Source organism: Salvia hispanica, chromosome 2, assembly GCF_023119035.1.
Source record: "Salvia hispanica cultivar TCC Black 2014 chromosome 2, UniMelb_Shisp_WGS_1.0, whole genome shotgun sequence".
NCBI lineage: Eukaryota > Viridiplantae > Streptophyta > Magnoliopsida > Lamiales > Lamiaceae > Salvia > Salvia hispanica.
This window is the reverse complement of record NC_062966.1, coordinates 13,198,184-13,226,000: the sequence shown is the minus strand read 5'-3', so window position 1 is coordinate 13,226,000 and position 27,817 is coordinate 13,198,184. Positions and strand designations below refer to the sequence as shown.

General features: G+C 37.4%; 4 protein-coding genes across 9 annotated transcripts; all 4 read right to left on the bottom strand.

Annotated features, from left to right (window-relative positions):
• On the bottom strand, positions 1 to 26,885 carry LOC125203913 (structural maintenance of chromosomes protein 1). Of its 2 annotated transcripts, XR_007173465.1 has the most exons (19): positions 26,230 to 26,885; positions 25,291 to 25,527; positions 24,753 to 24,983; positions 23,507 to 23,745; positions 23,134 to 23,400; positions 22,773 to 23,043; positions 22,304 to 22,428; positions 21,710 to 21,819; positions 21,487 to 21,594; positions 21,256 to 21,395; positions 20,498 to 20,587; positions 20,193 to 20,401; positions 19,531 to 19,700; positions 19,097 to 19,206; positions 18,525 to 18,904; positions 17,471 to 17,589; positions 1,327 to 1,486; positions 553 to 785; positions 1 to 467 (listed from the first exon to the last, which is right to left on the bottom strand). XR_007173465.1 is itself a non-coding variant. In XM_048102424.1 (18 exons), exons 1-18 carry the CDS (start codon positions 26,665 to 26,667, stop codon positions 16,138 to 16,140), a joined length of 3,681 nt encoding a protein of 1,226 aa, XP_047958381.1. In that variant the 5' UTR covers positions 26,668 to 26,880; the 3' UTR covers positions 15,903 to 16,137. The 2 variants fall into 2 exon arrangements, 1 of the variants encoding a protein (XP_047958381.1); XM_048102424.1 differs by lacking the exons at positions 1 to 467; positions 553 to 785; positions 1,327 to 1,486 and adding exons at positions 15,903 to 16,186; positions 16,274 to 16,501 and having other exon boundaries at positions 17,311 to 17,589; positions 26,230 to 26,880.
• Positions 2,250 to 6,108, bottom strand: LOC125203914 (pentatricopeptide repeat-containing protein At1g62260, mitochondrial). Of its 5 annotated transcripts, XM_048102427.1 has the most exons (4): positions 4,003 to 6,108; positions 3,212 to 3,382; positions 2,793 to 2,902; positions 2,250 to 2,608 (listed from the first exon to the last, which is right to left on the bottom strand). In XM_048102427.1, exon 1 carries the CDS (start codon positions 6,100 to 6,102, stop codon positions 4,060 to 4,062), a length of 2,043 nt encoding a protein of 680 aa, XP_047958384.1. In that variant the 5' UTR covers positions 6,103 to 6,108; the 3' UTR covers positions 2,250 to 2,608; positions 2,793 to 2,902; positions 3,212 to 3,382; positions 4,003 to 4,059. The 5 variants fall into 5 exon arrangements, with proteins under 5 accessions (XP_047958384.1, XP_047958383.1, XP_047958382.1 ...); XM_048102426.1 differs by having other exon boundaries at positions 3,172 to 6,108; XM_048102425.1 differs by having other exon boundaries at positions 3,212 to 6,108.
• LOC125203915 (11S globulin-like) lies at positions 10,498 to 12,378 on the bottom strand. Its single transcript, XM_048102430.1, has 4 exons — positions 12,057 to 12,378; positions 11,717 to 11,973; positions 11,093 to 11,551; positions 10,498 to 11,017 (listed from the first exon to the last, which is right to left on the bottom strand). Exons 1-4 carry the CDS (start codon positions 12,346 to 12,348, stop codon positions 10,622 to 10,624), a joined length of 1,404 nt encoding a protein of 467 aa, XP_047958387.1. The 5' UTR covers positions 12,349 to 12,378; the 3' UTR covers positions 10,498 to 10,621.
• LOC125203917 (11S globulin-like) lies at positions 13,618 to 15,301 on the bottom strand. The gene is made up of 4 exons (XM_048102431.1): positions 14,989 to 15,301; positions 14,655 to 14,914; positions 14,165 to 14,581; positions 13,618 to 14,094 (listed from the first exon to the last, which is right to left on the bottom strand). Exons 1-4 carry the CDS (start codon positions 15,284 to 15,286, stop codon positions 13,708 to 13,710), a joined length of 1,362 nt encoding a protein of 453 aa, XP_047958388.1. The 5' UTR covers positions 15,287 to 15,301; the 3' UTR covers positions 13,618 to 13,707.
• Positions 26,886 to 27,817: the final 932 nt, after the last annotated feature.

Sequence of the window (27,817 nt, the reverse complement as noted above, 5' to 3'; positions counted from 1 at the left end):
TGCAAGTTCAGAATGATAGTGTTGAGTTGTTATTGATACTTTCATGTTCCGAAAACATTGTGGGCATACATGACTAGTCTCATTATTATTGAAATTAGAGTCCCCTAAATTGGAACCATCCTCAAGCAGAAGCAACTCTTCTGGTTGAAGGCCTGCTGGAGCTGAAAAGAAGTGTCTCCTGAGGGCAGAGGTGCGGCTGCTGAGTGCGTTGATCATGGCGTTGGCGTTGGCGTTGGCGTTGGTCTGGAACTCCACCCACTCGCATCCCTGCTTGCCGGCTTGCTTCAACACCACGAAGTTCTGAGGCCACCACCAGCACCTGCCCTTCCCGGACCTGCCCCTTGAACACTGCCTGCCCCTTGTGGTTCACCACCTAAATGAACTTATCGCCACAGGTGATGTATAGAATGCTGTGGGCGTTCGTCAACCAGTATTTGGTTAAATCGAACGTCAAGGTTCGTGAGCATCTGTAAAATAAGCATAAAGTTCAGAATCTGCATACTGGGTAGGGAAGCAGTAGCTCAAGAATGCAAACAATGATGAATTTCTTACCCTCGCTCAGAATCACGATATGCACCAACCAAGGCGTCAGCTTTATCGTAAAAATTATCCTTGAGAGATATCACGATGCTCTGGAAACTAGATCCAAAGTCAACATCACACTCTAATTTCGCTCCTCCACAAGATTTTGCTCGAATAAAGCTTGCTAGCAACCTTGGCGACATTCAAAATTGTCTAATGCAGCATCCACTTCATCCAATATGAAAAACGGTGAAGGTTTGAAACTGCGAATCCCAGGTTACGATTAGTGAGAAAATTCCTTCTTGTGAAATAATATCAGAACTCAAAACAGAAATAGATGATGGATAATCTGTATACAGCTACTCCGTTGAGCAACAACATTGTTGAATAAATAGGATTATCTGTACCACTGATGATATATTTGCATCAAAGTAACAGTAATAAATAAACTAAAGGTGATGAGCAAAGAATATTTTATATAGTATGTCAACCAACATATCAACATATAAAGAAATTAAAAAGCATGATAATTTATGCACGTTAAGTTTACAGCTACAAGCAGGTTGAGAACTGCAAAGGTATCAGAAGAAGAGATATTATGATGGAACAGAAAGTTACATCCCAGATTTGAAGTAAAGAATAATTATGGGCATAGTTAAATAGAAATATTCTTTGAATTGCAAGAAGAATCCACAGAAAAAATGAAGATAAGAAAAAAATTAACAGCTGGATTGCAGCAAATTTCATTTGTCACACCTAAAAGGACTTCCAAATGCAGAAATTTTTTGCTTTCATTTTTAATACCTGTGGATGGCAAAGAGCAAAGCAAGTGCCGCAACGGTCTTCTCACCACCAGATAGTTGTGACATATCCCTGTATCGCTTTGTTGGTGGCATAGCACTGTATTTTATGCCATAAAGGTATGGCTCATCGGGGTTCTCCAAGTTCAGATATGCTGTTCCACCCACCGCATGGGTGTTGCTTTTTGTGAGTTCATTGTATATCTTGTCAATGTTATTTGAGATGTGATTAAAAGCAGCCATGAATCATTCATGCCTGGATTCAACTTGAAAATCAGTGGTCATGACTTGACAAACTAGGTAGATAACAATACAGATGGAGCAAAATCAAGAGCATGCTGATGATAGAGAATCAGTCTAAGGCTAGGATTTAAATAATATGGAGATGAAAGCAAAATCTAGAGCTGAGGACAGGGTCCAATGACATGTAAAACAAGCACTATAATAAGCAAAATGTTGTTCTTCTTTATCTTCGATTATTTAGAGAAAGACTACCAGTTAAAGGCAGATAATTTCATAAATAAATATATACGGAAGCAGGTAGGAGAGAAGGATGAACAAGAAAACCACATGGTGGCATACTTTCTACGAATAATTTATAATCTAAAAGGTAGAACCGAAACCCTATCATCTTGGGATTTTACTAATATAGTAAATCAGCAGAGGTTCTATTTGGCGTATATGGAACTGTGTCAACAAGTATATCCAAATTGAGCTCAATGAAGGGAGGATAGCCACTCCAGAAACGAATTAAATATTGCTTCATACTAGAAAAAGAGGATCTCTAAAGACCTTTCCTTGCCAATTAATAGAAACAAATTAGATCAAAAGCCAGTATCTGATTCAATAAAAAGATGTAGGCCAAAAGGTTATAGTACAAGCTATATTTTGCAGAAATTGCAGTACCTCATTTGTTTAACTTTGTTGTAATCCAAAGTTATTTTATTCTGCTCATCTCTGGCTGCTTCCCACTCTTTTGATGCAGCTCTTTCCTTCTCTAAGACAACTTCATACTGATCTACTGCCTTCAAATTTGGAGCAGTTTTTTCAATTTCAGAAATCAATGCAGCAACTTTCTGTGCAAAATCTGCTTCGATCTTCTCCCTTTCAGATGGTTTTGCCTTTTGCTGAAGCGATCTATTCAGTGTACTGAAATAAATAACGGGCCCTGGCCCTGATGACCCAGTATCCATAGGGTCAGAGATTTTTGGAATGTCAATGTGCTCTAGTTCACACTTCTCCAGTATCTCTTGTTTACGAAAACTCAATTGATCTATCAGACTCACCTGTGGTCACAAAGCAAGGTAAACTTAATTTATTAATTTTTACTTGTAACTTGGAATATTTGAACATTGCAGCTGTTAGATTTACAATGTGTGCTGAATCATACATGGCGAGAATAGATTGTTTCTGAAGAATATAAGTCATTAAACTAAATCTTAGACCACTTTTTCTTGAGATCAAACACACCTTAAACTTAATCTGACGATTATGCTATGAAATGTTTTATGTAGCAGCAGAGATCTTTTTCTTCCATCCCTGAATATCCTTTTCGCACTCCTCTGCTTTTGAATTCAAACCTAAGAGAGAGAGAAATGGGTAAGGGGGGTTTTCATGATAAGCACAACAGTTTTTTTGGATCCCAAGAGAAAATATTGGTAGCTGACTGAAAGAGACTAGAGGCATAAAAAACATGAATAGGCACAAGACAACTGATACCCAGGAAAACTAGCAAAACAATAGAACTGAATAAAACAAAGGATTCAAATCTGATTTCCGCAAAATTGAAAACAAAAACCGTATCAACAAGCATAAAAGAAACAACACAGTTAAGCAAAACAGTAAGTACATAATACTAATAATAATGAGATGTCCTTGACGTCTCCTACCCCCTTCTCTGCCGTCGTCATCCGCTACGAGCTCACCTGGAAGCTTTCCTGCATTCTCGACTTCCACTACAAAGTCATGTCCCCTTTTTCAATCTGAAGTGGGTACCCCTTGATTTCGTGTTGTTTGAGGGCTCTGGCATTGCGGACTCTGGGTACCCCTCCCTTGATCCTCTTCAAACCTCAAAGACGTATTATACAGAACTACACAAAACTCCTACTTCTACTCAACTTTGGAAAAGAAATAGAAACATAGATGATAATCTCAAAATAACTAAAGACTCCTAATGGTAATCTCTAAAACTCTATTAATAACAAGACTTTTGACAACAATAAACAACTAAGAATAAAAATTAAAGACAACCAAAACTATCCTCAAACTAATGGTAATCTGCAACATCTCTTTGAAGAATGCCTCCGATCTATATTTGTGTGTATGAGAGAGAGTGCTTCACTTCGTGGAACTTACTTTGAAGAATGTTATATGTATTGTCAAGTGGTATGATATCTCAATCCCAAAGGTAATTTATGACAATGAGAGCTGTACAGGTGATGCTACTAAAACTGATTCAGTTATGCGAAAGCATGACAGTTTATAGCCAGAGAGATCTTTCAGAAGATATGCTAAAAAAAACCAGTCCATATACGAATTAACTCTCATTCTACCCAGCAGCTAGCTTCAATTCAAATTTTTATGGCCAGCAAATCTCGCATTTTGATGGGCAACCAACTACGGTTGAGGACAACACATGCATACACATGGTGGAGCTACAGATGAAAGGTAAATAAAATACCTGCACGGTAATCCCTATGCTTCCATCATAGTTCCAAATGGAGCGCACCTAATACGATTAACTAGATTCTACCCTGCTATAACCACGTGACTTTTTAATGTTGTTCTTTTCCATAACCATCCTGATTTCATCTGCTTCATTCCATCTTTCAGCGTCAGCAAACATATTGTACAGCAAAACATAAGGGCCAGAGCTCTCCGGTTCCAGCTTCATCAATGCTTGAGCTGCGATTTTTGCCAGCTCCACATTGTTGTGCATTCTGCAAGCACCCATAAGTGCCCCCCAGACAGCCTTGTCCGGCTCAATTGGCATGCTATTAATGATATCCATTGCCTCCTCAAGCTTCCCATGCCTACCAACCACATCCACAAGAGACGAAAAATGTTCTACTCTAGGTTTAATTCCAAAATCTTCAACCATGGATTTGAAATACGACCTGCCTTCTTCCACTAGACCACTGTGTGCACACACGCTCAAAACTGATATGAATGTGATATATGTTGGTTTCACTTTAAAGCACTTCATTGATTCAAAAAGTTCCAATGCCTCCCTTGCAAACCCATGTGATGCATACCCTCCAATCATAGCATTCCAAGAGATAACATTCTTTTGAGATTTCATCTCATCGAATACTGTCCTGGCTTCAGATATAGCCCCACATTTCGCATACATGGTAATGAGAGAGTTATATAAAGGGTTATCTGGTATAACTATCTTTGTCACCAACTGATGAACTTGCATGCCCGTAAGTTGAGCTGCACATTCAGCACAAATGCTAAGAAGGGAAGACAAAGTATGTCTGTCTGGTTTCTCTCCTTCCGCCTGCATACAATGAAACAGTTCTACCGCTTCTTTGATGCCTCCATTCTTTTCATATCCAGCTATCATAGTATTCCAAGAAACTTGGTTCTTCTGAGGCATTTTCTGGAAAAAATCAAGAGCAAGTTGCATCTTCCCTGCCCGTGCATACCCTGAGATGATCGAGTTCCATGACAAAATATCAGGAGTTTTCATATCAAAGAACAGTTTTGTGGCAGTTTCCATATCAGATGCATTAACATAACCACTAATCATAGTGTTCCACGTGACAATATCCCGGCTCTCCATCTCATTAAACAAATTACTTGCAGAATCCATATCCCTAACTTTTACATAGGCCATGATCATTGAATTCCAAGAAACCACATTCCTCTCAAACCTTGATTTTCGCCCACTTCCATCATCACTGCAAAGGGGTATCTTATCAAAAAGGCGCCGAGCATCCCTAACCCTTCCCTTCTGACCATATCCAGCAATCAAAGTATTATAAGCATGGATTAAGTCATCCACCCCCTCTCCAAGTTCCCTGTATTCCAACAAAAGCATCCCAGCCTCATCAAGCTGGTCATTCTGAATCAGTCCAGAAACCATTGCACTAAGCGAAGCAGCATCTCTCTCCGGCATTGCTCTAAAAAGCTCACAAGCTGTCTTCACGCGACCATTATCCAAGAGCCCTGTGATAATCGCATTCCAAGTAACCACATTCTTCTCAGGCATAGCGTTAAACAGCGTGAAAGCATCATCCACCCTTCCATTCTTCGCATAGCCACTGATCATAGTGTTCCAGGAAACAACACTTCTCTCAGGCATTTCATCGAATAATTGCCTACCTTCTTCTACATACCTTCTCCCCCGACACGACATATAACCCGAAATCATCAAATTCCACGAAACCAAATCTCTCTCAGGCATTTCGTCGAACAGCCACCGCGCTTTCGCAATCTCGCGACGTTTGACATAGCCGCTGAGCATTGAATTCCACGTGACGGTGTTCCGCTGCCACAAGCCATCGAAAAAAGCCCTGGCTTCATCGAGGCGGTCAGTTCGGATCAACGCTGTGATTTTTTTATTGGCATGAAGGATTTCCGGTGGGACGTGAGACCGAGTTATCAGAGTTGAAAAGACCCGATTACCATGGAATTTAAATCTCCGACTGCTCAGGAGCCTCGGAAGCATCAGACGCAGATGATGAGTGGCAACAGTAGAGGCGGTGAGCCGCGTCCGCTGTGATCTCCTACTATTGGCGATGAATCCTCTACACTCACTAAAATCACGCTGCATTTTTACTTAATTGGCGATTCTTAATTAATTTGAATTAATTGGAATCATAAAATGAAGCTGCATTTTTTACTTTGATTTTTCTTTTCTTCTTCATTATAGTACTAGTTCAGTTTCTTTAATAATTAAATTTTAATTACTTATTTTACTAATTAAAAATTAAAATATCTCATGATTATATTTACTTGCCGCATTGATGTTTACTTGCCTTTTTTTTTCTCCCTTTTATATATTTATGTTCTTTATGATTTTGTCAACTTTAATTGGTAATTATCTTATAACTGTATTAACAAAATGTATTTTTAATCAGCCATTTTACAACACTTGTTAATAATTACAACAATGCAAGCCTGCAAAATAAAATTTTAAAAATACACTATTCTAACATATGGAATTCTATTGTTTGAAAAATTTAGTTACTCTCCGAAGTTCATTAACAAAATTAAATAAACGGTTTAATATAAAATATAACTATTGCTTTGAGCAACTAATTAATTAAATGACCCATATAAATTCATAGTAAGAAATAAAAGATCAGTTCCCCTTATACTGTCATATAAATATTAGTCCTAATTCCAAATTAACTAGTACACTATCATTCAAAGATCTAATTATTAAGAATAGCAAATTAACTATTACTACCATTTAACTAACTAAATTACTTAAAAAAAACATATTTCCTCCGTCTAAAAAAAAATAGAGCACATTTGTCATTTTTAATTGTCCATGAAAAATAGAGCACATTTAAAAAAGGAGTGAACTACATAAATAGTGCCTGATCTTTTACCTGATCTTTATTTTATATCGTTTTTGTTCTTAATTTATATTATGAATGCAATTAGATGTATGTATAAAACACTTAAAAGAAAGAAGAAAAAGAAGAGAATAGAAAAAAGAGGAAACACAACCTTTAAGAAAAAAGAAAGAAGAAATGAAGATAAAATACTAAAAAGAAAGAAGAAAATGAAGAAAAAAGAAAGAAGAAGAAACTAATAAAGAAGAAATAAAAAATTGGAAGGGAAAAAAATCACATGTTTGGTACCATTTAATTGAAATTTCTAAAAATATCCTCCATAACAAAAAAATCACATGTTTGGTATCTAGAGTTATTTTTGTCAAGGGTACTAAAAACGATATAAAATAAAGATCAGATACCATTTATGTGCAAAAGTGTCACACCTCAACCCTTATGACGTATGCACTTATTATAAATAAATTTAAAATTTAAAATAAATAACCACACTTCAAATAAATAAAACACACATATTATAAAATTTCAAAAACCAATATATATCAAGTACATATTTCAAACCATTCTAAACTGCAGTGGGACCCTCTCACTTTTCTGTATACTATACACTTATTTACATGCAGAAATGATTAGGAGGTGAAGGTTGCCAAAACGCGTCAGCCGCCGACCCTGATAACATGTGCAATTCCTACGACTCACCTCAACCAAATACTTCACTCATATCTTATTCCTGAAAATATTAGTGGTTTATATGAGCCACAACTCAGTGTATATAAACCTTACCTTTAATTCCACAGTACTCAAAAATCAAACATATTCTTTAACCAAAATATATCACCAGAAGTAATAAATATCATAAACAATTTAATATTCATATGCATATGCCTCTCCGTTTTTTTCATTATTCTGTGACAGATCAAGCCTGGTATATGCCCGGGATTTCCATTGTATACGACCCGAAGGTCCCTTTTCATTATTTGACCTTTCCACGAAAGCCCCTCTTTGTTTTTTGACCTTTCCACGAAGGCCTCTCTTTGCATATTGACCTTTCCACGAAGGCCCCTCTTTGATTTAACCTTTCCACGAAGGTCCCTCTTTACATATATTCTTTGACCCGTAGGTCCATCATTGAATATGACTCGTAGGTCTATTTTCATTACCACTGATATCAGACCCATGGCAAGATTGTCACATATCCACTTTAATTCCATGATTCAAAGAATTCCAATATCATACATCAATATATTCATTGCACCAATAACATATCCATATATTCCATCAATTAACTCCAATACTATAGATAAACATATGCGTTACACAAATCACATATCCACATCATAATCCACCATCAATATCAAATAACACATAACCATTTTAGTCTTACATCATATAATTCAAATATTCACTCTAATTTAACACATAGCAATCAATCACATAAAAATATGTAAAATCAAAAGTGTGATTTATACACACCTGATTACGATGAGTAAACTTATTGAACTTCTGATTCCAACTCTTGATTTATAACCCTTGACCATAAATTTCTCGCATGTTTTTGTTCTTTCGTTTTTCTCTCCTTCCCTATCTCTTTCTTTTTTTGTCATAAATATGTACAATTATATATCAAAGTTCACGTCTAACTTGCCGACTTATGCCTATTAATTAAAATATGATTAATCCAAATAGCATGTATATAGTGAAGCTTATAGTAATGTGTCACCCACATATATTATGGGATGAAGATAAATTACAACATAATCATTTAATATTCTAAATAAAAAAATATATATAAAAATAGAGCTTACTTAATAATTAAGATACTTGTCAAAATTCACTTTTATAACTATATACATATTTAAGACCGTACAAATATATATGTTAATGCACAGTATGTTTCCATATTTTCATGCACACGTTCATATTAGCATACACTTAAATTAACTATTTAGTATTTTAAAGTACGCGTACACACACACAGTTATATATATATATATATATATATATATATATATATATATATATATAGAGTTGTGATCAATGTCGAACCAATTTTAAAGACCGAACTAGAGACCAAATCTGGGCCATTAGATCTAGTTTTTTTGATGAGATGTGCTGCTGTGAAAATTTTTTCGGCTTCATTACAAGCCCATTTTACTTCATTATATAGGTTTATTACTTCATTCTGTACTTCAAATGCTTCTACACATACTTCATTCCAACAATTTATTACATTATTCCATGTGTTTATTAAACCATATTAGCGCATGGCGTTGGTAATAGATATTGTAGAGAGAAAGAACGACACGCGACGGCGAAACCACATTTACGTACTGGAATGAAGTAAAAACCTATTGGAATGAAGTAAAAACCTACTAGAATGAAGTAATATATTCTGGAACGAAGTTAAATCTTCGTAACATGTTAGTATGACTTATTTACCTTCAGATGAATTAAAATAGGCTTGTGATGAAGGCGAAAATAATTTATAAATTTCTGTATCTTATCCATAAAAAACTAGATCTAAAAGCCCTAATTTGGTATGGTTCGGTGGTTCGGTCTCTAAGAGTGGATTTGTGGATAATAGGACTCATATATATATATATACAACATATAATTATATCAATATGCAATAATAAATAAAATTATATCAATATGCAAAATGATGTAATGTCACAAAAAGTCAAAGATCAAGTACCATTTATGTAGTTCAATCAAAAGAACAGTTTTCAACAACTTCTCTCTTACTAATAATATGGACTACTTCTCTCTTATTTTTTTTCTCTTCTTTCTTACTTTTCCAATTGCATATTAAAACCCGTATCATTCACAATGTTTCTTATTTTTCGTGGACAGATGGAGTAAATAGTAGGAGTACTCCTAATATATACCAATAACAAAGAAAAAAAAGCAACTCGACATAAAAGCGACGCCGTTTTATAGCACAGCACCATGTTGTGTTTCCACTACACCAACAGTGAAGAGAGTTTTTTTGGTTGATGGTATATCTCAATCTGGCCTGCTTCAATAATTAGATACTCCTATAAGAATAAAATTATGGAGTACTAGTTTGTGGTGGAAACCAAAAGCATAAATAAATAAGAATTGCTATTTCAAATATCACAAATATTTATAAAACTAAAAGTGATGGGATTGAGATTACTTAAGAATAATTAGCATAAGCAAACCTTTTGGGCAGATGCGGCAAATGTACATATCCATTACCAATTAACCATAATATAAACCGAACTACTATCCACTAGATAAAAAATGTGTATTATGCAATTGCAGCTAAAGAAGTTGCTATTTTTATATATATTTTTATTTAGTTGCTATTGATTCGTGAAATACTTGAAATAATCAAATGGGAGGCCTATGGTTTAAGGATACTGAATCACATCAAAGGCCAGCTTTGAAGTTCCACCCAAAGTGCGTGGGAAAGGTATCCTCGGCTTGAGCTCCTTCCCTCTTCTCATTAATACTAGTGTGGTTTTCATAACGCTTCAACCAGATCCAACTTTTTAAAAACTTTAATTTTTGTTGGTTATAACACCAGGAAAGATGTATATTTCATGCTCCAATATAAATCTTATTATTGATATTACTAGGAGTAATTTCATACCGGAGTACTACTAAACTAAAAATGCAAGTTTAGAATAAGAGTTTTGAGTTGTTATTGATATTTCATGTTCCAAAAAACACGTGCGCATACATGACATGACATGACTAGTCTCATTATTATTGAAATTAGAGTCCCCTAAATTGGAACCTTCTTCAAGCAGAAGCAACTCTTCTGGTTGAAGGCCTGCTGGCGCTGAAAAGAAGCGTCTCCCTTCGCGAATTCTTGATGGTCTCTGCCTCCTCTCTCGATATCTGGTAGGCGTTGGCGACGACGTCTACGGGCAGTCCCCTGAGGGCGGAGGTGCGGCCGCTGAGTGTGTTGATCATGGCGTTGGCGTTGGTCTGGAACTCCACCCACTCGCATCCCTGCTCGCCGGCTTGCTTCAACACCGCGAAGTTCTGAGGCACCACCAGCACCTGCCCTGCCCGGACCTGCCCCTCGAACACTGCCTGCCCCTTGTGGTTCACCACCTGGATGAACTTGTCACCACGGGTGATGTATAGAATGCTGTGGGCGTTGGTCAACCAGTGTGGCGCCATTATTGCATTCTGGTTTTATTATACACAATTTCAAATCTCATCATCACAATGCATGTGCATACATAATTGAGTTTAATTTGATACCCTGTGAAGAGAGCCCTTGGCGAAGCTGAGCTGGATGAATTGGAGGAGGGGAAGGGTGAAGCGGTTGACGGTGGAGAAGCGGCCGGCCTGGGGGTTGTAGATGGCGGCGCGTGAGGGACTGTCCACGTTGACCTTGTTCTTGGTGCTGCAAATGGTCTCGTCGATTCCGTTGTATTCCCTGCTCTCTGTCTCCCTCTCCCTCTCCCTCAATGGTGACTTGATCACCTGCAGACCCTTGCCTACGATCACTATCATTCCTCTCTCGTCATTCTCGCTCTGCAGCTTCCTCGCTGTCTCCTCGTCCACGTCGAACGCCTCTGCCAGGCTCTCCACGCTCATTCCCTTGAACACGTTCCCGAACTCGTGCTGTTTCTGTTCGTGGCGTCTCTCACCGTGGAAACGCAGCTGCTCCTTCTGTTGCTCCTGTCCCCAGTTCGGGTTTCCAGCTAGGAAGAATGACTGTAGAAAACCACACAGTTTAGTATGTTAAATGCAGAGAATAAAGTAAGAAATAGTAAAATATAAGCAAGTACTTCTCTAGAAATAGAAATTAATCAAATTAGTACGTTGGAACGTTCCAAAAAAGAATATGACTCTATTAATACGGAACGGATGGAATATTACCCTAGGGTTCTGGTCGAGCTGGTTGGCATTGTTGGAGTTGTCTTGCAAGACAACGACGACGAGGTCTTGGTCGCCGTTGTTGTAGGCCCAGTGAGCATCTCCGGCTCTGATTGCGACCACATCGCCCTGTTTCAAGAAGCCGATCTGCTGATGACGATCACCGAATTTTTGGCTCCTCATCCCCTGATCCGGCGATTGCTGGGGCGACTCGAAGGTTTCCGGGCACCCAGAAATCGTCACTCCATAAATGCCACTGCCTGAACATCCAATAACAAGATACCCAATTACAACAATGTTATCATAAAAATGTTTAAGTGTGGAAATGGAAAATAGATGAAACCTTGAAGAACATAGACAAGCATGGGAGCATTGTGGTAGACAGGGAGAAAAAGGCCTCTGGTGTGGATGGTGTGGCGGTGCAGGGAGATGCCGGCGCACTGGAAGTCGTTGGCGTTGTGATCCCAGAACTCGGAAACACCGCCTTCGGATTGGAGGCGGAACGAGGGCTCCATGGCGTTGATCCTAGTGATATCGCACTCGCCCTGCTGCCAGCTTCCGCCTCTGTAATTGTAGGCGGAGGCGGAGCTGAGGAGTAGAGCGAGGCTCAAGGCAGAGAGGAAGGTTGTGGCCATGGCTGCTTATGCTTATTCAGAGATGTGAATATTTAGTAAGGAAAAGCAAGGAGATTTATAGAGGGAAAAAGAGGCGATTGGTATTGACACATAAGGAGAGGGAGTTTGCCATTTGCACTATGCATGTCTAACAGAGCTTTAATGGCTTCCACCTATGATTTTGTCTCAAGGCATGTGGCTTTCTTTATCTGAGAATAAATACAATTTTCATATGTTTGTTGTGCATGGATAAATTGACATGTTTCGTCTCTATGTGAATTAATATTGGTGGAGAAATTTGAGTACTACCATCAAATATTTCAAATGTTTTAGATACATGAGGTGCAATTTTTTTCTTTTTAGATTCATGTGTATTGATTCCCTAAAATTGTTCGCTGGGCTGCGGGCCAGGACCCAAGTGCGGTCCGGCCCGCGGCGTTATGGATGCCCCTTATGCATCTGATTGATAAAAAAAATGAATGCACACTACAACAATTTTGTCATGATATTTCATATTCTTTCCAATAAATGGTCAATTTTATCCCTATCATTTCGGACATTCACTCATAAATATAATCATGTAATTACTATCATTTAATATTATATTGTTTTATTTTTGAAAATATAATAGCCTGCAAAAAATTATATGGTCAATTATCTACTTGACAGATGATGTGTGAGCAAAAAATAATACTCCCGATTGTTATATTTTTGGAAATATGAAAGCCTGCGATAAATTTTGTTTACTTGATTTTAACATATAAGAATACATTGTATCGACAAGGTGTAAGCTTTTAAGAGTACACGCAAAATGACAATGTTTAATTTTGTGCGTATATGATATACGTACTACTTAATTTACATTATCTTTAATCGGCAAACCTAAAAATATAGAATTATTAAAAAAAAATCTTGGAGTCTGATTTTACATGTTAATTTAAAAATGATCAAACAGTAGTTATTTGTTACTGTGATGAAATTCTGCTTTACCACATAAATATTAAAACTATGTGTAACTTACCTGTTTCTCTAAACAGGGCTAGTGATGGCCGAATATTAATATTATAGTTATCTCAATTAATAATTAAATTAAAAATTGTAATTCAATTATTATTAGTTAATCATTTAACTATCTAATACTCCATAAATTTAGGATCCAAACAATTTTATTGATATTGCAAACATAGATATCTGAGTGATATTGAGAGTTTGAGTTTCAGAATTTATCTGTGACGTTGTAAGCTGAAAAATAAATTTAATAGTAGTAGTTAGAAAAGAAAAGATAGTAAATTGATGCAAAACTCAAACAGCGAGGGATATATTTATAACGGTATATCAACCGGCCATTATTATTGGTCTCATACAGAGAAGAGAAACATTTTACTGTGTAGCATATGACGACCTAGATCCGCTAAAGAAGAGAGTCTCCTGGCGCGAATACTTGATCCTCTCTGCCTCCTCTCTGGATATCTGGTACGCGTTGGCCACGACGTCGAGTGGCAGCCCCCTCATTGCGGAGGTGCGGCCACTGAGTGTGTTGATCATGGCGTTGGCGTTGGTCTGGAACTCCACCCACTCGCACCCCTCCTCGTTCGCCTGCTTCACCACCGCGAAGTTCTGAGGCACCACCAGCACTTGCCCTGCCCTCACCTGCCCGTCGAACACCGCCTGCCCCTTGTGGTTCACCACCTGAACTCGGCTCTCGCCACGTGTGATGTACATTATGCTGTGTGCGTTTGTCAACCAGTGTGGCGCCATTATCGCATTCTGCACTTCACTCAAATCAATTAGTGAGCGACATGCCGCAAGCTGATGTGGTGAGTGAGTGTGAGTTTACCCTGTAAAGGACGGCCTTGGCGAAGCTGAGACGCAGGTAGTTGAGGAGGGGGAAGGTGAAGCTGTTGACGGTGGAGAGGCGGCCAGCCTGGGGGTTGTAGATGTCGGCGCGTGAGGGGTTGTTGATGTTCTCTCTGATCTTGGCGCTGCAAACGGTCTCCTCAAGGCCGTTGTGGCGGAATGGAGGCTTGATGACCTGGAGCTCCTTCTCCACGATCACAATGGGGCCTCTCTCGTCCTTCTCGCTCTTGAGCTTCCTCGCGGTCTCCTCGTCCACATCGAACGCCTCTGCCAAGATCTCATTGCTTAGTCCCCTGAAAATGTTGCCCATCTCGTGCTGTTGCCCGCGGCTGCCTCTGAATCGCTTCATCTGCTCCTGCTGCTGCGCAATCTCCGGGTTTCCGGCCAGCAAGAACGACTGCATGCAAAACACTCTCGTTGTTAATTACTACTACTCTTTTCCTAACTTAATTAGAGATTGTTAATCCCACCCTGGGGTTTTGGTCTAGCTGGTTGGCGTTGTTGGAGTTGTCTTGCACAACTACGATGACGAGCTCTTCGTCGCCGTTGTTGTAAGTCCAGTGAGCATCTCCGGCTCTGATTGCGATGACATCACCCTGCTTCAAGTACTCGATTTGCTGGTGGCGATCGGTGCTGAACTTTCCTCCCCTCACCTCCTTCTCTGGTTGCTGCTGCGGCGACTCAAATGTCTCTGGGCAGCCCGAAATCACCACTCCGAAAATACCCCTACCTGCAATGAAACAATATAAATAAATGTTACTCCTCACTTATCAGTATATAATTATAAGTAGAGGAGAATCAGACCTTGAAGAACGTAGGCAAGGACTGGAGCATTGTGATATGCAGGAAGCATGAGCCCTCTGGTGCGGATGATGTGGCGGTGGAACGACACACCGGCGCACTGGAAGTCCTCGGAGTTGTGGTCCCAGAACTCTGAGACTCCGCCTTCTGATTCTACGCGGAAGGATGGTTCTTGGGCGTTGATCCTGGTGATATCGCACTCGCCCTTCTGCCAGCTTGCGCTGCCGCCGCTGCCCTTGTAGGCAGAGGCCGAGCTGATGAGCAGAACAAGGCTGAGAGCTGAGAAGAAGGTTCTAGCCATGGCTGATTGTTGTGAGGAGATGAATTTTCAGTAGAAAGGTGATGGGAATTTATAGGGGAAAACATGGTGTTTGCGATTGACACATAATCAGATGGAGTTTGCCATCTTGCAGTGTGCATGTGTAGAGAGCTTTAATGGCTTCCACCTATGATTTTTTCTCAAGGCAGGTGGCTTTCTTTATCTGAGAATGCTTGAATTTTGAACCAGAGTTTCTGTTTGTTTGTGCATGGATACATTAAGATAGATCACATAGAATAATTCATCAATACCTAAGTTGGGAACAACATGAGACACATTCAATGCCCTTAACTATTCAAATGTACTCATTTTTCATCAATACCTAAGATGCGTACGTCCAGTGTAACACTGTTCAATTGGCTTCGTATATCACCAAATATTCAGTCGATACCCGTCAAGATAAGTAAGAGTGAATTTATTTGTATAGAAACGTTAGATTCATCGATTAGTATATTTGGCTACAAAGCTTAATTGACGATGCATCGTAATTTTGTGAGTGTTATGCGCCAAATTGCTGTAATTAAAAATCAATAATAAAAGGCACCACACATAGATTATTCTGCTCCTCACTTTAATTGAAAACCTGGACTGGGCGACAGGCAACGAAAAACATCAATAGTAATATACTAGTACATGTCAATAGAACAAATTATGCGTTACAAACCTATTAAGCTAACTTGATAAAGGATAGCAGTGGTAAATGGCAGTACACACCAGTTAACAATTACAAGTCTACGAGCATCCTGATCATGTACATATTCTCTATTACATACGTCTTCAACATCGTGTAGACTTTATAAAGAGCTGCAGCCCGCAGCTGGGTCAAATTCCTCTCAAGATTCACGGTATTTGGTTAAATCGAATGTCAAGGTTTGTGAGCACCTACAAAATAAGCATAAAGTTCAGAGTCTGCATATTGGGTAGGGGGAAGCAGTAGCTCAAGAACGCAAACAATGATGAATTTCTTACCCTCGCTCAGAATCACGATATACACCAACCAAGGCTTCAGCTTTATCGTAAAAATTATCCTTGAGAGATATCACGATGCTCTGGAAACTAGATCCAAAGTCAACATCAGACTCTAATTTTGCTCCTCCACAAGATTTCGCTCGAATAAAGCTAGCAACCTTGGCAACATTCAAATTGTCTAATGCAGCATCCACTTCATCCAATATGAAAAACGGTGAAGGTTTGAAACTGCAAATCCCAGAATATGATTAGTGAGGAAATTCCTTGTGAAATAATATCAGAACTCGAAACAGAAATAGATGATGGATACTCTGTATACAGCTACTCCATTGAGCAACATTGATGAATAAATAGGACTATCTGTACCACTGATGATATATTTGCATCAAAGTAAGAGTAATAAATAAACTAAAGGTGATGAGCAAACAATATTATATATATAGTACGTCAACCATCGTATCAACATAAAAAGAAATTAAAAAGTATGATAATTTATGCACATTAAGTTATTAAGTTTACAGCTACAAGCAGGTTGAGAACTGCAAAGGAATTAAAGAAGAGATTAAATGGAACAGGAAGTTGCATCCCAGAGTTGAAGTAAAGAATTCTTATGGGCATAGCTAAATACTCCCACCGTCCCACAATAGGAGTCACATTTGGTGTGGGCATGATTTTTAAGAAATGTAAAGAATATTGGTTAGAAAAGTTAGTGGAATATGGGGTGCACTTTTTTATATTGGTTTTATAATAAAATGTGAGTGAAGTGGGTTAGTAGAATGTGGGACCCACATACTTTTTATGGTAAAAGTGAAATGCGACTCTTATTGTGGGACGGACTAAAATGGAAAAATGTGACTCTTATTGTGGGACGGAGGGAGTAGAATTATTCTTTGAATAATTGAATTGCAAGAAGCATCTACAGAAAAGATGAAGATAAGAAAAAAATTAACAGCAGGATTGCAGCAAATTTCATTTGTCAGTTGTCACACCTAAAAGGACTACCAAATGCAGAAATTTTTTGCTTTCATTTTTAATACCTGTGGATGGCAAAGAGCAAAGCAAGTGCCGCAACTGTCTTCTCACCACCAGATAGTTGTGACATATCCCTGTATCGCTTTGTTGGTGGCATAGCACTGTATTTTATACCATAAAGGTATGGCTCATCGGGGTTCTCCAAGTTCAGATATGCTGTTCCACCCACCGCATGGGTGCTGCTTGCCCCACCCACCGCGTGGGTGTTGCTCTTCGTGAGTTCATTGTATATCTTGTCAATGTTATTTGAGATGTGATTAAAAGCAGCCATGAAGCATTCATGCCTGGATTCAACTTGAAAATCAGTGGTCAAGACTTGACAAACTAGGTAAATAACAATACAGATGGAGCAAAATCAAGAGAATGCTGATGATAGATCATCAGTCTAAGGCTAGGATTTAAATAATCTGGAGATAAAAACAAAATCAAGAGCTGAGGACAGGGACCAAAGACATGAAAAAAAAGCACTATCATAAGCAAAATGTTGTTCTTCATTATCTTTGATTATTTAGAAAAAGACTACCAGTTAAAGGCACATAACTTCATAAATGAATATATACAGAAGCAGGGAAAGGAGAAGGATGAACAAGAAAAGCACATGTTGGCATATTTCTACAAATAATTTATACTCCCTCCATCCCCAAAGAGTATGAACTATTTCCTTTTTCGTCCATCCCTAAACAGTATGAACTTTCTAATTTTGAAAAATTCAAACAACTACTACCCCTACACATCATTTTATTTACAACTTATACCATTACCATTAACACTTATACCATTATAATAATGTGGACCCCACTCTCCACTAACATTATTTCCACTACCCTTTCTCTCCCTCTCTTACTTTTCCCTTTACTTATTAAAACCCTTGCCGAACCCAAAGTTCATACTCTTTGGGGACAGAGGGAGTAAGCTAAAAGGTAGAACCGAAACCCTATCACGTTGGGATTTTACTAATAAAGTGTAAATCAGCAGAGGTTTTATTTGGAGTATATGGTACTGTATCAACAAGTATATCCAAATTAAGCTCAATGTAGGGAGGACAGCCACTCCAGAAACGAATTGAATATTGTTTCAAACTAGAAACAAAAAGATCTGTAAAGACCTTTCTTCACCATTTAATAGAAACAAATTAGATAAAAAGCCAGTATCTGATTCAATAAAAAGATGTAGGCCAAAAGGTTATAGTACAAGCTATATTTAGCAGAAATTGCAGTACCTCATTTGCTTAACTTTGTTGTAATCTGAAGTTATCTTATTCTGCTCATCTCTGGCTGCTTCCCACTCTTTTGATGCAGCTCTTTCCTTCTCTAAGACAGCTTCATACTGATCTAGTGCCTTCAAATTTGGAGCAGTTTTTTCAATTTCAGAAATCAATGCAGCAATTTTCTGTGCAAAATCTGCTTCGATCTTCTCCCTTTCAGATGGTTTTGCCTTTTGCTGAAGCGATCTACTCAGTGTACTGAAATCAATAACAGGCCCTGGCCCTGATGACCCAGTATCCATAGGGTCAGAGATTATTGGAATGTCAATGTGCTCTAGTTCACACTTCTCCAGTATCTCTTGTTTACGCAAACTCAATTGATCTATCAGACTCTCCTGGGTCACAAGGCAAGGTTAACTTAATTTATTAAATTTTACTTGTAACTTGGAATATTTGAACATTGCAGCTGTTAGATTAACAATGTGTGCTGAATCATACATGGCGAGAATAGATTGTTTCTGAAGAATATAAGTCATTAAACTAAATCTTAGACCACTTTTTCTTGAGATCAAACTAACGTTACTAACCTTAGACTTAATCTGACGATTATGCTTTGAAATGTTTGATGTAGCAGCAGAGATCTTTTTCTTCCATCCCTGAATATCCTTTTCGCACTCCTCTGCTTTTGAATTCAAACCTAAAATAGAGAGAAATGGTTATGGGGGATTTTCATGATAAGCACAATAATTTTTTTGGATCCGAAGAGAAAAAAATGGTAGCTGACGAAAGAGACTAGATGCATAAAAAACATGAATAGGCACAAGACAACTGATACCCAGGAAAACAAGCAAAACAATAGAACTGAATAAAACACAGGATTCAAATCTGATTTCTGCAGAATTGAAAACAAAAACCGCATCAACAAACATAAAAGAAATAACACAGTTAAGCAAAACAGTGAGTACACAATACTAATAATAATGAGATTGATGACATGATTAGAACAAAAATCTTAAATTACCTTCCACTTGTTCATTTAAAACTTCGATCTCAGCATTTGCGGTTTCAGTTGCCGACTCCAGTTCCTTTTGCTTTTCCTTCACATCTCTCAACGAATTTTCTAAGTTGGCAATCGTTGATTCCAGCTTGGCAATACGCGAACCAACATCTCGTTTCTTCTCATACTCCAGTCTAGCCACATGGAGAGGAAATAACAATAAATTACAATGTTATAACTTATAAGATTGCACCATGCTTCAGAATCTTAGAGAACACTCCATGCATGCAATGCAATGTGATGCAGCTTTTGGTTCTGAACTTTTGGGGCATAAATATGGAATTTGTGCATCAATATAACTTCATAAAACCTGTTTAGGAAAGCACTGGTTTGAAATTTGTGTAATTCTCTTGTCTTCAGATAGGAAATTTAGATATCAAGTTATCAATAATTGTTTATTAAAAGCTCTTCAAACAAACTTTATTGAGGGGTTTGAAAGTATAGAACATATTAGACATATAGGTTCAAGAAACTTTCAAGAAGGAAAACAAAAGTAGGTAGATCAATGTATTAAACACTGCAGCTAAGGATGCAACAAACTTGCAGAGGTAGAGTCATCTGTAAATAAGACATCATCAGACGCAAAGAAAATGAAACAGCATGAAATTGATATACAGAGTTCATACTGATATTTTAGCTTCGATTGCTGGCTATGCAAGTTGAATCTATCTGCAGCCATCTGCTCAATAGCCTTAAGATGGTTTTCTTCATATTCGCGTATGTTCTTAACACCAACAGACTCACTGAATTTCTTGTAGATAAGGTCAACAATATCATTGATCCTTTTCTCCAGTGTTTGGATCTTTGATGTTCTGGTGGCAATAACTTTTTCCAACTGCAGAATTGAAATCAGAAGATTGAATTTCATCATTTTATATGCATACATATAGAAGATTGCAGAGCTTCATGAACAGAAATATATAATAAGAACCTTTTCAAGTTCAGGCCTGAAGCGCCCTATCTCATCTTCAATATTCCGTTTTTCCACCTTCAGTTTGTTCAGTTTGTCCTCGATACTTTTCTGCAGAAGATTGTCTTTTAAATAATATTATCATATGCCAATCACTTGGAACATGATTGGATGTCACATTAAGCAATGTAATCAATGCCCATTTTGTTTAGACAACTAACTACGCATACAATTTTATTACACATGTGCAGATTAATAGAAGAAATTCTGCTTATAAAATATGGAGTACTTCTTATCGTATATATCTCCATTATCAAATTTAAAAGAATTTCCATAGAGATCAAGCATCTAGTTGAACTTCAAGCCCCAACTGTTTTTCTACAAAGACAAAAACCAGAGCAAGCCAGATTTCCAGTTTTAACAGTTTCTCATCTAGTTTTATCCGGGATTCAGGGTATAAGTGGTTAACCTGATATCTGATGTATGACTATGTACACCGAATTTTCAGTTTGAAGTTGCACACTAAATTCCAAGTTCAAGAAGGGATCACTAAATGTGGGCGGACTGTACTGTGATAGTCACTTGGCAAACAATCTTTTAAGTTGTTCCCTATTATTTTACTTAAATAGGGAATTTTTATTGACTTCCAAACAAAAGAGCGTGAAGAACCAATGTACTAATGACTGTTAGTACTTTAAAAATAAGAAACGCTTTATGATAGTGAATTAATTAAAATATATATAGATTAAGGAAAGAAAAGAGTAGAAAATTGGATAAACCTTCTCAATTTCTGTATACTGAATCTTCTTTTCAAGGCCACTAATCTTGCCTGATGCTTCAGACTCCTTTAGCTGCATCTCTCTTATTGACCCAAGCTTATCCAATTCAGACTCCAGGTCTTCTTTTTTCTTCTTAAGCCCTGAAAAGGGACAGTTTTTAGCCATAGAGCAATTGAACTATAACAGATACAGAACAGAACAAGCAGTGCTCAGAGTCAAATTCCCACTGACCCTCAATTCTTTTGTCATCCCATTTATGTGAGCGTGCTTCCATTCCACCACTTGTGCCACCAGTCATTGTACCCGATTTGGTCAATAAGATCCCATTAGTAGTTACAACTGTAACAAAATAACAGGTCAAAATAAATCTCACCGACAACTGTAATTTAATACAGGGAAAAATATATATTACATAAGTCCACCAGCATATGGAGAGACCAGTCAATTATAATACCTTTATATCTTTGTCCACTCCAGCTCAGATGTTTAGCTTCATCAAGATCATCACAAACTAAGGTATTTCCAACAGCAAATATAATAGCTTTTTCCAGCACAGGATCGAATCTGTGACTGTAAAGGAATCAAACTTACAAGTAATACCAAAGAAAATGACCAACAGTGAAGGGATAGTTTTTTTTGGTTGATGGTATATCTCAATGTAGCCTGCTTCAATAATTAGGTATTAGAATAAGATTCCGGAATACTAGTTTGGGGTGGAAACCAAAAGCTTAAGTAAATAAGAATTGCTATTTTAAATATCACAAATGTTTAACTAAAACTGATGGGATTGAGATTACTTAAGAATAAACAAACCTCTTGGGCTTATGCGTCAAATGTATATCCATTACCATAATATACCGAACTACTATCACTAGATAAAGAATGTGTATTATGCTGAGTGTTATGCATTTGCAGCTAAAGAAAGTTCTCATGCAAGATTCCCTATAAGATACATGAAAAAAGAACAATTTAATGAATTCATAATTACAGTTTCTTATTGATTTGTGAAATACTTCAAATAATCAAAGAGGCCTATAGTTAAGGATACTGAATCACATCAAAGGCCAGCTTAGCAGTTCCACCCAAAGTGCGCAACCTCTCTATGACTGGTTTCACACGCACTGAAAGAAGAGGAATAAATGTCTGTGGTGGAAGCCTCTGTTCTTTCAGATACTGCAGGCAAGTAAAATAACAGGTCAAAAAGAAGTTACTTTTTCCAAACCTAAACCTGAGGTCCAAGCAATGCAAGCAAAAAAAACTTCGGCTAGAAATTGTATAGTAAGATCTCTAATAAGGTCTAAGAAGGAAGTGTTCAAATAAAGAAGCCCTCTGTAAAAAATTAATTGGGTCAGCACAAAGCAGAAACAGCACTTCGTAGATTGGTTGGCATGTCGTAGAATGATAAGAATGAATAACAGAAGTAGGAAGTCAAGAAAACAAGAAAGTGGCACGTGGAGATTCCTCACAAATTCATTCTTACTGGACTAATACAACTTAAATATTCTTGATGGCACTACCTTAATGCATTCTTTCCCTGTATGTTCATCCTCAACCACTACAGCGTCCATGAATCTTCCCATAGCAACGGTAACTGCAAGGTTATACTTCTTTTGTGTTGGCCTACAAAGATCTGTCATGCGACCATGCACACCAGGAAAAAGGCGTTTAAGGGTTTCAACTGCCTCAGACATCCGGGCATCTCTATCATTTTCATGCCTGTCAGCTTTCAACTCCCGTAGCTGAAGATCTACATCATTTATCTTTGACTTCAGCATATCATGTTTGTGCCTGAAAAAGTTGAATGAGCAAGCAGGTAAGATTACTCGAAAAATCATTCTCAGTGTGACTAAAAGGAAGAGGATTAGGGTAAGGCCCGACTTAGAGTCTCCAAGCTTATCCTTCATCTCACGTTGTTCTTTACGCACTCTGATAAGTTCTTCTTTGTGTTTCCCAACAGCATCAAGAATTTTCTTAAGCCTGGTCTGCATTTGTTTCTCTTGCAACTCCAGTTCCTCTTTTCGATTTTCCAATTGTTGAACATTCTCTTCCAAGTTCTTTTGTGCTTCCATATCAGCATTTTGTTGCCTGTCTAAAACCTCTTTTTCACCTTTTAACTTAGCAGTTTTCATCCCGGCCTCCTCTTTGCTGTAAAAGAATTACTGGATTAAAACTTATTTTTTCTTTGATAAACCATGGAATAAATGGAGCTAAGTCATCAAAAGTTTGAGAAAAACAGAGTACATAAACTCACATCTGGTGATATGTCTCCAATTCACTGTCAACTAGCTGAAGCTTTCCACCAGCATCCTGGCTTTTCTCACGCAAATCTTCAAGTTGCCTTGTCACATCTCTCAAGTCATTTTCAAGTTTCGCAATCTCCTGCACATGTCTCTTTTTCTCTTCTCTCCTCTTACTCAGTTCCTTATTAGTAGATTTTATCTTTGAGTTTATACGAGTTGTCTCCTCCTTTAACTTAACAAGCTCAGATTGCTGCAGCATCAAAATAAGATAAATGTCGTAAGTTGATAAAGACCTTAATCAGTTACATAAACCAAACAAAGTATCTGCAACAAAGAGAAAATATATGAAGTTAACAAAGAGAAGAATCTAAAGGAAATATATCTTTGGTGATTATTTAGTAAGAGAAAACAAAAGGTGTCAAGATAAGACAAAAAAAAAGCTCCTATGTTCAAATCTAATTCTTGAGCATTTATAGAAAAGTTTTAGTTTCTAGATAAGACACATACAGAGCCGAAGACATCAGAGCCACAATGAAGAAAGAAGTGGATACTCAAACAAAATCAAACTTTGATTCTAAGAATTGAAAACACTCCAAAAAAACTATACATCTCCAATCTCTGATTGCATTACATACAAAAATGAATTTGAACATGCTATGATTTGAGCCCAATCAAGCAACCATGAAAGTGACCCTATCCCACACTTCGTCCAAATGTTCATCTCAATCATCATAGATGCTTATACATCTTTCAAGCCACAGAAACTTAAATGAGGATGGACAAATCAACCCACAAAACATTATCCTTTTGTCTAATGAAGCTTTGGGATTCAAGAAACACATATAATGAACTGCTCTTGAAAAGCTACAGATATTCTCATATTTTGAATTTGACCATAACATAGCACTAAAGACATATTTGATTTATGACTGGAGCTTACAAGTAAAGCAATCAGATCATCAACAGTATTTTACACCTCAAAATGTATCAATGAAATTCTGTTATATAGCCACCATAATAGTGTAAGGACCAATCAAAAACATCGTTGGCAATCAGATGGTACTGAGATATTTTTCCTCTAATAAATTCTTTCATAGACTGACACATTGCTTTAATGTATAAAATCCTCCCACCACTTCCTCAAGGACTTCTTTTTAAACCTACTTAGTAAGTAGACGTAACATTGCTGAAACTAAAACCTACAATATGTGGATGAACAGAGCTAGCAGTGTGCATTTGCCTGTAAAAAACACTTACTTTATCAAGTCTACTCTGTTTCTCAGCAATCTTCCTCCGGCGTAGTTGAATCTCTTTCATATATCCAGCTTGTTCTTTGCTCTTTTTCTTTAATTCATCTTCATAAGTTTCCAATTCACGCACAATTTCTTTCAGGCTATCCTCTTCAACAGAAAGGTCCTCATTAGCTTTTTCAATGTCATTCTCTATGTTGAATAGTTTCCAAAGGTAATTATCCTGCTTCAAAGATTTCTGCATGCAAGTTTCGGAAATCAGAGAAAATTCACAGAGTAAAGAAAAAAAGAACTGTTTATTACTGTAATAAGAATTTTTTAGGTCAACAAAGTTGAAGTCCGATAAGAACAAGAACCCGGTATCGCATAAAGAAAGTCTATAATGAAAGTTATATCAATAGTTAATACTAATATATTTCAAGCTTCACTATTGCATAGATCATGACAAAGCTTGAAAATACAATTAAGCATTAGTATGCCATATATTACAAATTATGAGACACACGGTAAAAATACAAAATTCAAAATGTTAAAAGAATATTAACCAGTTGCTCTTGCAATTTGAGATGCCTTTCAGCCTCCTCCTTCTGCAGCTTCTTCTGCTTTTTCTCGGCTGAAATGGTTTTCTTCTTCTGATGAGCAAGGACAGCCTTTTCATCAGCTTCAGCCTTTTGCACTTCTAGTTCTTCATACGATCTTTTGTATTCTTCAGAGCCAGATATTTGTTCTAGTAAGGCTGTTAGCTCCTTGGGGTTCTTCGAAGCAATAGATTCCACATCTCCCTGAGTCATAAAAACATTTGACAATATTGTAGACGAACATAACCTGATCCGTGACTAAAATCATTTTGCAGAATTTTCAGTCTTTGTCTCACTTTAGGAATATTTTAGAATTTCTTCACCAACTTCCATTAGTTAGGACTGTGCAAATAAATTTCTATAATCTCGCATGAAAAGATTCTAGAGATATATGTATACAGCCTTGCTGTACTATTGAAGGAAATTTGTACAAAAAAAAAACAAAGAACAAAGTAAACAGCTCTATCCAAAAAAAAAAAAAAGTTGACATAGTCATGCATGTAACTTCAATTTACAAGAAGGCATGGGTGAAAGAAAAGTGGTTCGAGGATTTGAAGAAGAACGAGAATCTTCTCTTAGTTATTTTCACCCACTATTTCTCCATTCATCATTTTTCAGTTATAAATTTCTAAAGTTTTTACAACAAACGCTTAAAGTAGCACACTCATCTTAACTATTCCACCATCCTTAGATATCAACTCTCTTCATACTCCAACTCATTATTGTGCAATTCACTCCAACTCGTTTCTTCAAGCCTTTTCTTACCCCATAGTAACTACTAAGCATTCCTAAGTTTCGATCTCCGGAATTCCCTCTCACAACTACAGTTAGCTACTAATAAACTCTGCAACTGAACAACACTAGCAAAACTTAACCATAGATTGTTTATACAGAACAAGTGATCACCTGAAAAACAAGGAAATTCCGAGCTTTAACAAGGATACCAAGATTTTTCAACTCCGCATTGTAGTCGTCCCAGTTCACCATACTGTCATTAATCCTGTACTCGCTACTACCAGCAGGCGTGATTGACCGAGTGAACTTGATCTCCGACCCATCCGCACGCTGGTAAACGAGCATGACGAACGCCCTACGCCCCTTCTGCTGTTTCTCGCGGTCATCGAACGCATAAATAAGGTCCCGCAGCTGAGCCCCACGGAGCTGCCCTGTACGGACGCCCAGGACGAAGCTTATGGCGTCCATTAGATTCGACTTCCCGGAGCCATTAGGCCCGATTATAGCCGTGAAGTCGTAGAACGGACCGATGACTTGGTGGCCTTTATAGGATTTGAAGTTCTCAAGCTCCAGGCGGATTATTTTGCCGGTGACTTTCACAGAAGGCATCGTTGAAAATTCCGGTGAAATGGAAGCCCTAGAATTGGAAAGTTTGGGGGTTTAGTTGGGAGTAAGAATTAGGGCTTTTATAGGGGAGAATTGCGGAAGGTGAGTATTTCCGATGACGACGGAGGTGGGATTTAGAGAGATGAAACTGCCTTAGTGAGAGAGTGATTGATTCCCCCCATGCGCGAAGTGGAAGAAGCGCGAAAAGAAAAATGGAGATATGCTGTGACTCACTATTCGGCGACAAATCCACATTTTTATTGCCTACATATTTTTTGAAAAATCAAATGCTCTGATTTAATATTTGAAATTTAATTATTTCATCAATTTGAAATGATTGAAATTGAATTGTTTCATCAAGTTGAACTATTTGAAATTTAATTATTTCAACAATTTTAAAGAGATGTTTACTTTTGGCATTAGTCTAAAATTCTAAATAGATTTTTAACCCATGCATGTGCAATCCTCTTGTTTTGTTATACTTTAAAGGATTCGAATTTTGAGATATCTTAGTATCAGTGATAATTCTGGATTCATTGTTATTATACACCGTAGTACTATGATATTGAAAAAAATATATGTTCCAAAATTGGTCGTATAAGTGTGCATCAAAAAAATGATTCTGCACATTAATTATGAATTTGTGATATCTTTCCTAAATTATAGTAGATCATTTAGTCAATATAACAACTTGTTAAAATTTGACAATCTATGTATTGACCAACTTAATAGTGAGTTAAAAGGTATGCAAATTTAAAATTTACGAAGTGGAGTACTTAAATTTACTCCGATTATTAGTATGAGTCTAGTAGATTAAGTGAAATTAAAAATGAAATTATTTTAATAAAATAAAAAAGAAATAAAAATATAAATAATTTAATTTGGCCATTTTATATTCAAAACAATCAATATAAAAACTTATGTACGAAGTATATATATTTGGGTAAATTGCTTCTAAAATCATGAACTTTCACAATAGTTTGGTTTTTCTCGTGAACTTTAAAAGTTGCATAAAAAATCATGAACTTTACCGGGTTGTGCAAATTTCTCAAACGACCCGACCCGGTAGTTTTCCGGTATAAACTTATCCTATGTGGCAGTCGGAAGCGTGACTAGGCAGTCGGAACACAAAATTACGTCATTTAGTCTGTGG

Bases quoted from the DNA above. Each gene is read 5' to 3' on its own strand.
- LOC125203914 (XM_048102426.1), bottom strand. From the start codon at position 6,102: ATGCAGCGTGATTTTAGTGAGTGTAGAGGATTCATCGCCAATAGTAGG.
- LOC125203915 (XM_048102430.1), bottom strand. From the start codon at position 12,348: ATGGCCACAACCTTCCTCTCTGCCTTGAGCCTCGCTCTACTCCTCAGC. The intron at 11,974-12,056 runs GTTTCATCTATT...TTGGATGTTCAG, and splicing joins GCTTGTCTATGTTCTTCAAG to GCAGTGGCATTTATGGAGTG. The intron at 11,018-11,092 runs GTATCAAATTAA...TAATAAAACCAG, and splicing joins CCAAGGGCTCTCTTCACAGG to AATGCAATAATGGCGCCACA.
- LOC125203917 (XM_048102431.1), bottom strand. From the start codon at position 15,286: ATGGCTAGAACCTTCTTCTCAGCTCTCAGCCTTGTTCTGCTCATCAGC. The intron at 14,915-14,988 runs GTCTGATTCTCC...GTTTCATTGCAG, and splicing joins CCTTGCCTACGTTCTTCAAG to GTAGGGGTATTTTCGGAGTG. The intron at 14,095-14,164 runs GTAAACTCACAC...AGTGAAGTGCAG, and splicing joins CCAAGGCCGTCCTTTACAGG to AATGCGATAATGGCGCCACA.
- LOC125203913 (XM_048102424.1), bottom strand. From the start codon at position 26,667: ATGCCTTCTGTGAAAGTCACCGGCAAAATAATCCGCCTGGAGCTTGAG. The intron at 19,701-20,192 runs GTATGAACTCTG...CCATGTGGCTAG, and splicing joins CAATCGAAGCTAAAATATCA to ACTGGAGTATGAGAAGAAAC. The intron at 19,207-19,530 runs GTAATTTAAGAT...TCTCTATTTTAG, and splicing joins TTTAAATGAACAAGTGGAAG to GTTTGAATTCAAAAGCAGAG.